The sequence below is a fragment of the Osmerus mordax genome, chromosome 6 (assembly GCF_038355195.1).
Source record: "Osmerus mordax isolate fOsmMor3 chromosome 6, fOsmMor3.pri, whole genome shotgun sequence".
In the NCBI taxonomy this organism is placed as follows: domain Eukaryota; kingdom Metazoa; phylum Chordata; class Actinopteri; order Osmeriformes; family Osmeridae; genus Osmerus; species Osmerus mordax.
In genome coordinates this window covers 9,447,929-9,458,117 of record NC_090055.1, presented here as the reverse complement: position 1 = coordinate 9,458,117, position 10,189 = coordinate 9,447,929, and the positions used below count along the sequence as shown (strand labels likewise).

At 44.7% G+C, this 10,189-nt stretch overlaps 1 protein-coding gene across 6 annotated transcripts in view; it reads right to left on the bottom strand.

The window, feature by feature from the left end:
• Positions 1-654: 654 nt before the first annotated feature.
• LOC136943828 (myelin basic protein-like) overlaps positions 655-10,189 on the bottom strand; it is a 12,673-nt gene continuing 3,138 nt past the window's right edge. The window contains exons 2-7 of one of the 6 annotated variants that reach the window (XM_067237296.1): positions 5,848-5,952; positions 5,637-5,663; positions 5,257-5,286; positions 4,161-4,244; positions 3,973-3,991; positions 655-2,426 (exon numbers count right to left, since the gene is read on the bottom strand). In XM_067237296.1, coding sequence (XP_067093397.1) covers positions 3,989-3,991; positions 4,161-4,244; positions 5,257-5,286; positions 5,637-5,663; positions 5,848-5,952 — 249 coding nt within the window. In that variant the 3' untranslated portion in view covers positions 655-2,426; positions 3,973-3,988. The remainder of the gene's footprint in view (positions 2,427-3,972; positions 3,992-4,160; positions 4,245-5,256; positions 5,287-5,636; positions 5,664-5,847; positions 5,953-10,189) is intronic. The other 5 variants (XM_067237293.1, XM_067237294.1, XM_067237298.1 and 2 more) reach the window with 5 other exon arrangements.

The following is a 10,189-nucleotide window of genomic DNA, read 5'->3' as shown; positions in this document are numbered from 1 at the left end:
ACAGTACCTTCAGGATAGTATCACATGTGTAGTCCCTACAGTACCTTCAGGATAGTATCACATGTGTAGTCCCTACAGTACCTTCAGGATAGTATCACATGTGTAGTCCCTACAGTACCTTCAGGATAGTATCACATGTGTAGTCCCTACAGTACCTTCAGGATAGTATCACATGTGTAGTCCCTACAGTACCTTCAGGATAGTATCACATGTGTAGTCCCTACAGTACCTTCAGGATAGTATCACATTTCCCTAATGAAGATGCAGTTACGGTACAAAACCAACAACCTCAGGTGCCAGGAGTGTGGGAGGACCCACAAGCTGCTAGCGGAGTCATGGTGACTAAAACCATCTGTAGGCTGTGAGGGCCCACATCAGATCTGTGACCTGAAATAACCTTCTCCGATCTAAGATTGCAGAAAGGGTAACCAGAAATAGTGCAACATAGAAGAATCTTCTAGAAATTGTGCATGTGTGTTATACACAAATACAATATTAAAAGTGTTTATATATAAATAATTATTTCTGTTATTTTGCAAATACAGTCATTTAGATATATATTTCACGTGTACATATATTAAACATTACTTGGACACACTATGGTGTGGTTTGTTTGTTCCTGAACTGATCAAACAGAAGGGCAGCAACAGACAGTTTTGTTGAATTTTTAATTGATTTATTTTTTATTTCAAGTTAAGTGGCTGGTCATACATATATTTATTATAGGTACAACAATGAGGGTCTCGAGTTTAATTTACATTCATTCACAGGACCCATACGGAAATGCACACATACACACACAGGTAACACACGTGCACAAGCACACACGCAAACACTCGCACACACATGCAGACACACACACGGAGATGTGTGTGTAGGAGGAATGGGGAGAGGCAGAGAACGCTACAGACTACACATGCCTATTGTACAGTAAAACACAGGGTTCCCTTTATAAACAAGGACAGTATAGTGGTGTTGGTAGTACAATGTTTATCTGTCATAACCTTATCGACGACTCTCCCTCATAAATTTCCCGAACTATCATCGTTCGCATCTTTTTCAGATACTTTGATATTTAGTTACAGTATTGAGCACCTTTGTGAACGTGTTTGTGTTTCAAAATCCACATGAGAGAGACAACAGGAAATCAGTTGTTTGGCACTTAGAGCAAGAAATGGCATCGCTTCAGCTAGCTGTTTTGTATTCTTTGTTGGTTCTGTTCTTTAAAGCCGGAGACCGTTAAAACAAAAAGGACGACGTGTCTAGACTACAACTACAAGCAGTGGGGGGGGGGGGGGGTCTGGCTGTATCTCTGAGCGCGCTCAGTACATAGGGTGGCGGCGCCAGCAGAAGCGTTCTTTCAGAGCAGAGACGCTGCCATGCAGGGATCAAACCAGTGCACTTCAGAAGAATCGGTTAGGTCTATGGTCGGGACAATCCCGGAGCCATCTCGTAACGTTAGTGTTTACTTCAGCCATGACAATCGACTGGAAATCAAATAAAAATGAAGCAGTGTTAGAAACTAGAACATCATTCAGTCATTGTTACAATTTATTGCATAGATTTTTAGAGGGTTAACACATTTTTGTAACCACCGAAGTTCACAGCCAATAAGAGATCCTAATGTAAAACATGGAAGGACAGCACATTTAAGACGAGACATGATTGGCCAAGATGTGAGGGGAGGTGTTGAAAAAAAAAACACAAAGCCCAGTGGGCCACAATTATAAATGAGAGGATGAGTTAGTCCACTCATGAAACAGACTATGACAGGCTTGACCTGTATGACGAGAGACAATTTCGACAGGACGAAAAACCACTCTTTACTGAGCCAGAACTGGACCTGGTCATTCTGGGCCTGCTGACATGCTATTGGTCAGGTCAAAGGAACATCCACCATCTTTACCCCAGGTTCAACTCAGCTAGCCAGCCAGATCAGACATATTTTAGACACAGAGACACAAAGGCTAAAGCATGGTGGCTAGAGACCTATTTGACAGGTAACTTGAGAAGTACATGACACATAGCTAGACAACTATACAACAAGTAGCTAGAGAGTCATATGACAGGTAGCTGAAGACATAAGATGGAGGAATGGGGGGGGGGGGGGGGGGGATGCCTGCAACTGCAGTTCACATGGTGAAGGACGAGGAGAAGACGGATGGGGGGGAAGAGGAAAGCTGCATGGGGGACACATGCCAGATGAGACAATGCTGAGACAGATTGTGTTGCTACTACCAGCCAAGGAGTGAAAGAGGCATCAGAGTTACAGTCTAGGTTAGAGAGTTAGAGAAGCAGGGAGAGATTTTGTTTTTCTTCTGTTTTCCCACTGTAGTCCCTTAGTTATGACATCTGCCCAGGCGCTGTTGAAAGGGGTGCAGAGAGGGACCTCAGCGTTTGGCTGGAGAAGCACTTCGACTTCCTCCCTGGAGGAGCAACGGGAAATGCATGAATTAGTTGAAAAGACAACAGAAACATGAATATATTCCTTCAGAATGAATCGTTATTGCAATTCACAAAGGATTAATCCTTCAAAGACCCTCAAGGTTTGTGTCTTAAGTTTTTCCTGACAGTATTGCGAGTGGTAATAAACATTTTCTGAAGCAAATGTTTTCCTCCTCTTGGGGACCTGACAAATAGTTTGCATCACTGTGGACACTGGATCCTTTGAGACAAAACTACCAACTTGCCTACTGGCCAAGAAGGCAGATATGATGTTCAATTTAACAGGAGCTTATTCCAAGAATAGACTAGCATTTTTTCTGTTTAGATGGTGAAGTAGGAGGGGCCAAGGATCTAAATGGTACACAGATTATACAAATGAGACAAAGCTTTGGGGAGAATGATTGGACTAAAGATAATCCATATCGTACAAAGCTGATAAATCTTTGCACACAGAAAGGAGGGCAGCCTTTGCTTTGAGCATTTCGAACAGCCATTTGAGCTGGAAAAAATTTTTGGTCAGAGAAAAACTAATTAAAATGCTAAACATGTTAAAAAAAACGTTACAAAGAACTAATAGAGTGTAAAATGGAAACTTTTGTATCTCTTCATCACCATAACTGCAGTACAGTGTAGGCCTTTCATAAATTGTAGCTGAACAGCAGCTCCATTATCATACTGTAGCTAGTAATAAGTATGCCTAGCTATGGTGTAGTATAAGTTTGCAAGGTATACCTATCATAAGCTAAGGAGTGCCTTTACAAAATCATTGCACTCCCCTGCCACCGCCCCCCCCCCCTCCCCCCCCCTCCCTCCCTCCCTCCCTCCCTCCCTCCCTCCCTCCCTCCCTCCCTCCCTCCCTCCCTCCCTCCCTCCCTCCCTCCCTCCCTCCCTCCCTCCCTCCCTCCCTCCCTCCCTCCCTCCCTCCCTCCCTCACACCTCCCATCCTTCCCCACCAAGCTAATTAACTGACTATGACTGAGCCTATCTTTTGCTATGCTGGCAGGAACCCTGTTGGAATGAACCCAGGCCAGAGAAGATAGAGACTTGCTCGAGCATGTCCCTCAAATTAGCCCGCACCAATCCGTGAGCCTCACTCTCTTTCAGGTAAACAAACCAACAATATCTAAACAAGGCGCCCACAAGGATCGCACAACCTGAGTCGTGACGGCGGTTATGAGGCAGCGCAGCACCGTCTGTGCTACGGCGTGGAATGTATCAGAAGCCACAAAGTCTAGAAAACATCCAGCCGATGATGGAATGGTAGTTATTGCCCTTTAGCGGTTAGCATAGCCCTCTCCAGTCGCCACCATTGCCAGCAATCAAACAGTATTGACACCTGGCTCTCCAATAGCCTTACTGGGCAGTAATGTTGCTTGCAAGTAACAAAGGCATTAACCTACCTTCAAAATTGCATCATATATTGTGATGACTATCTTTTAACTGTCTACCAGCTTGGAAAGGTGGAACATTCATAGCGATTTAAGCGTAGGCCTATGTTATTTGTCACTTGTCGGTTAGGCTACTCACTGAATGTGTGGTGTCATCACTGAGGTGGAGAAGATATTCAGAAGAGATCGAGAACGTGATTAGTGTGTAACATTGCATCATATACCAATCAATGATTGAGCCAAGAAGAATCGTCTTTAGAGTTTAGGTTATTTTATCACTACGGAAGCTGTTTGTTTTGCAGGTAATTTTTTTTTTATCAGGCCTACCATTTTGAAGATCTTGGACAGGGTTCCCTGGCCGTCAGTAGGGCTGGCCTTCTTAGCCTTGGCAGACTGCGACTTCTGAGAGCCCTTGAGAAGAGACAAATGAAAAGAAGGGGGGATGATTAGAGTGAGACAAAAGAAGGAGGTGGAGAGAGAGAGGGTGAGCCGACAGAGACGCTTTCAGGACAGACTATGGAGTGTCCGGAGCCTGCCTCAGTATCAGATCCTAGTGTCTATTCCAACCCACCAGTCAGGGAAGGACTGGAGGGAGGCCAAACTGAGCCCAGATCATTAATGACTCTGACCCGAACAAGATCAGTAGGCTATGAGTCAGCGGCGTGTCACTTTACAATAACATAAAAGGGTTTCATGTCAATGCCCTCTGATACAGTACATTTTAATCTCATCACCGTGCCTTGAAGATTGATGTTTAAGATTGAGAAGAGAAACCATCAAGATGAAACCGAGATTAAACATCTATCAGGACAGATTTTTTTATTTCTTCGAAAATCCCTCGGGGAGAAGAGATTAAAGGAGTACTCTTTCATCTCACGCTCACTGTAACATGCACACACACACGCACACACACTCCAGTTCACACGCCGTTAGCTGTTAAATGACTCATAACAACCACAGCATCCACATATCAGTAGAAAGTGAGGAGGACGATGGAGCAGGATTCATGTCACCAAACAGAGAGGGGCTTTGAGAACAGGATGTTGACTGTTGCTTCTGGCGGGGGAGTGGCCTGGGCGGAGGGAGATTAAACAAAGGAAGGAGATGGAGCTGGTAGGCATGTATGCATAGATTACTGGGGATCCAAAGCCTCAGAAAGATAGTATTATATGAAGATGGCTCAAAGATTTACAGTGAACGGTTTATGGGGTATACAATATTGACAGTTTGTAGTCGGTACATTTTGTAGTGTACACGTACAGTATATCTAGCCAAAGGTGCAATGCACCAGAAGGTAGTTTACGGGGCAGAAACAGAGACAAGTGAATCTGATGAGAGACGGGACCCTAACCCACCCCCCAACCCCCAACCAGTAGCTGGTCGGACATGACACCTCTGTCTGGAGCAGCGGTTAAACACCTACCAGGCCTAGCTTGGCTTGGAGTCCCCTCCACTGGCAAGGCAACAGACAGACAGACAAGTAGAAAGACAGGTAGAAAGATAGACAGGCAGACGGGCAGACAGACAGACAGAGGGACAAACACACACAGAAAGACAGACACACAGATAGTGGGAGTGTATGAGTGAGTGAGTGAGTGGGAGGGAGGGAGGGAGGGAAAGGGGGGCAGATAGAGAGGAAAGGGGAAAGACAGATAACGGCAGCAGGGAAGGCCTGGTTCAGAGACACAGCGTACAGTTTGAAACACAGGCCAAGGCACACATGACACTTCTCGAAGAAAACGGCATAATCCATTACTCTGCATGACCATGAGACGGAGCAACGTGATGGTGAATGTGACTCACCCTAGACTTGGGAGGGGCAGGGGACACCTGATGAGAGAGAGAGAGAGTCAGGAATATATTGCTTTTTAGAGCAACAGCTCCACTGGCTGTGGCATGGAAAGGCCGACCAGACCACAGATTGAGAAAAAACAAGCATAGCTTTCTAATGCCTTTACAAAGTTTGCAACGTTTCCAACGGGAGGTCCCCTCAGAAGAGTTAGTAAAGACTCACAATGCCTCTGAAGAAGTGCACCACGGCGTTCTCCGCGCCGCGCTTGCGAGGGGACGCCGCGGTCGGCCTGGCAGGGGAGGAGGACAGAGCTCCACGGAAAGACCCCTGTGGGGAGGTGGGGGGGGAGTAGAAGAAGAGAAAGAAGAGGAGAAAGTATGGAAGGATACGAGGATGGGGGTGGGGGGTGAAATAGGGGAAGGGTCAAGGAAGAGGGAAGGTGAGGTACAGTAGATCATGTTAGAAAGTCACGCCAGCGTCAAACCTACAGAGGATGGACGGACAGTTCTAGAAAAGCCCCGTGGCTCAGTTCAAAGCACCCTATGGTGACACACATGTCACCATGGGAACCATCGGGAGGCATATTGCCTAGCAGCGAGAGGGTCAAGGAGGCATTTTCACTGCCGTAGAATGCCTGTCCTTCCATTTTAGTCTCTCCCTCCCTCATCCCTCTCCTTCACTCCCTCCCTCCCTGCATATTTGCTCCCTCTATCTCACTTACTCTCAATACAGCCATCCCCTTGGCTCCCCTGTCGTGATATACTCCATCAACCATCTCTCCACCTCCTTCCCTTGTGCTACTCTGCTCTATAACTCTCTCCATCCTTTCCTCCTTCCCTCACTTGTTTCCTAGTCGTCTCACACTGATAAACTCTCAGGACCCCCCCCCCCCCCCCATTAACAACAACATCACGTCTCAGGCAGACTGATAATGCCTGTGAAAAAATCATTAAAAAAAGATCTCATGAAGACATTAAAACCAGTGCAGAGTGGCTCTACCAATTCAGAACTCAGAATATCAATATCAATTCGCTTGCAGTTCTTTTTGTTTGATCTCTATTCTTGTTGCATCATTTTTGTCTTGTTGTTTTTTTTTACTGCTATTTCGTAGGAGTTTTTCCATGTCTTCTTTAAGGGTTTTAGGTTGGTTAAGGTGCAGTTCAGTTGGTATGTTACCTCCTCTACAACATTGCTTGTTAAAAGGGCTATACAATTAAAAAAATATTTGAGTGAAAAGTGTGTCATTGTAGAGGGAGACTCTGATTGGTGGAAATAAAGGGTCAAAACCAGTATTGTTTACGCAGGTCTATGCTGTAAATCTGGTTGGAGATCAGTTTGGGTACCGTGGGGGTAATTTCTCCAGGTGGCTGAATCTTTCTTGGTTCCTTCTGAAGACTGCTGTTTTAGAAGTTTGATACCTTTGTCCCCATTGTCTGCTCAGGGAACATAGGCATACACACGCTCATAGATTCATTGACAAACACACATACACAAAAATGCACACACACAGGCCTCTGCACACATATACCCATGCATGCATAAACATAGTCTGTCTGGAGGGGAAGGATGGTGTGATTCTTCGCAGGTAAATAAAGCTCAAACCACTACATCATCTCTTTAGACCCTCCCAAAACATGATCTTCTCCACACATGGCCTCCTACTGCAGGGCATGGGAGGACCTCCCGTGCCAGTTGTGGCATGATAGGTGGAAACCAAGCCCTCAGGCCTTTGTGGTAGGCAGCCTTTTGTGCTCACACCACCAGCTCAACACTTGGTCTCCGGTTCTGTCAGAGGGCTGCGTGACTCAGCGGCACGATGCCACGTCAACGTTGGAGGCAGAGCAGAACGTCCACGGGCGGCTCGCTCCTTAAAGCAGCAGGGAGAGAGCTGATGACACGACGCCGTGTCGTCCAGATGTCACGACACGGTGCCGCATGTCTCACTCACGCAGCAGACAAGAGGCTGTGTCGGGGATCGCTTAGTTAGAAACTACAGTCGATAGACAGAAGCAAACGGCGAAAGATGGCCTCCAAAAAGGGGGGGACGGGGAACACACAGATGAGTGGAAGGAGGGAAAGAGATGGAGAGACGACAAAGGAAAGAAAGAGGTGGACACAGGAGAAGAAATGAGCGCAGGGCAGGTGGCGTGAGTTGATAAAGGGTAAAAAGGGAGATAAAACTAGAGAGAACCGGACGACAAGAGCCTCCTCTTGATTGGGAATGTGCGTCAGGGGCGATGTCATTCCAGGTTAGGATGTGCTCAGTCATGACTCTCCACAGACCGTGCGGTGTCCGGTTGCACTTGCTATTATCTGAGTCTCTACTTTTCCTACAGAAGATGGTCGTGTTTCGAAGGGAGCCAGGCTGTAGCCCTGTGGTACTACAGAAGCCCTGGAGGAGGGTCCTTTCAGAACCAAAGAACAGAGCCACGGATAATTGCATGTTGGGCAGGGAGGAAATGTTCTTTTCGTTTGATGTTTGAACAGAATGAGAGATAAGTGTGTCTGTGTGTGCTTGTGTAAGACTGCATTCTCCTGGGCCTACAGCTCAGACATCAATGTTTCTCATTTTAGCCAGAGAGGAAGAACAACCATACATCAAACTGAGAAACGTCTCATTTACAATCCCCATGCATGATTGGGTGTACGTTATGGCTGACATCCTTTTATGTGTGTGTGTGGGTATGTGTTTGTGTGTGTGTGGGGGGCATAGCAGATGTGTGTGTGTGTGTGTGGAGAGGAGAGCAGCACTGTCGAATGTTGCAGTAGCAAAGAAGCTGACCTGGACTCCAGTGTTCCCTACTGCTGCAACCTCTCGTCACTCCGGAGTGAAACACAGCCCAAGCTGTACTCACAGGTGTGGAGGTCAACCATGAATTAACATAGACTTTCAAGAAATGATAATGAAATGAAATTGGTTACCTGAGTAATTGTTTGTAGCATAGAGGATGTGGAAACCATCATTAGCTCTATAACTCTAGATATAATACTGAGGAGATGGATATGTGGGAACAAACTCATAGAAATAAAGCAGCAAAATCACAAACAAACAATAGAATATCATACTGTATCACAATTATTTTAATAAACAGCTGCTAGAGCGATGTTGACCCTTAAAAAGTTAGCAACGTAGGAAAGGTCTGAGTCATTGTCAGCAACAGTTTCCAGATAATGGACTAGTCTGACATCAATCAATAAACTAAACACTCAACTGCTACAATATCCGCTTACTTAAATTATCCCTGCGCTCAAACATCGAAATCACCACATATCTAAACTCCTGAAGCTCTTCTCAAGGTTTAAGATTTCACCACACAGCATCAATTTACCAAGAAATTGATCTGACAGGAAACAGGAAACAAACATCACCTGTAGGGTAGGGTCCAAATTTCCTGTACCCTGATGTATAGTATAATATATATTTTTTTATGATACAGGTGTTTTAGTCTTTATTTCCATAGCAAAAAAGTCTGTATTGAAACGGACAGATTTGAATGGAAAACAGGACAAGCTAGTTCACTGGAGCAAACCCAGACACCACAGAAAGCTGATGTGTTTTGTTCAGAAAATAAAGTCTCAGATGGAAATTCTTGAAACTATTTGTAAAATTGTTTCAAGAATTAATCTACCGAATGAGTGCGCTCACACGTAACGTGGTACTTGACTACAAATTATTCCCATTCTGAATTCTTCGAGCTAATTAGTAACAGCATAGTTGATTAACCTTAACAAATACAAAACATTTCCACTCATGACTCTTGTGTCAAATAACAACATTCCTATTCTCAGCAAATATATCTACTGCTAATGCTATTTCTTTCCCAATAGGCTTTAAACTGGATAAGGACAAATGACAAGGCTTTAGCTCAAACTCCATCCATCCATCCAGACTATAAACTACTTATGCTACTTTAAATAAGATAAGCAGATCTCTAATGAGGTTGACATATCCATTCTTCTTGCCTCAGCTGAGCGTTGTAACATTAGCATATTTGGTTTTAGCGTTACTGTACAATACACTCCACTGGGCAGGTTGCTTCAGATTCTCTTTAACTGTCGACAATACATTTATTATTTGATGTAAACAATTATCCTCCCAAAGAAAGGATTATACCCAATTATAATGCAGCTCAAAGCATGTGAACCTCCCAGACTCGAGTTAAGAGTCCTTGCATCCCATCCCTTGTATCATGAGTGGATTATAAAAGATAAGAGACATACTGTAGACATAAAGGGAATTAGAACAATGAAAACAGTGCTGAAGGTGATTGTTAAAGAGTTTAATCAAGCCGTAATCCAAAAGCCCAGAGACCAGGATTAGGTTAGGAACAGGTCATTGGTCATTTACAATTCACAGGAAGTACAAACAACAAGCAATGGTTGGATTTTCTCAAAGCATTACAAAAGGGATCAGCAAATTAGGATCCGACCTGGGTTTAAGATGACTCCTACACGCTCTTAGAACAAAATGCTGCTACCTTGAGTCATAACAGCAATTGCACTGTCACTGAATGAGCCACAGGTTACATCAGTTTAGCCTGTAGAAAGGGGCTTTAATGTAATT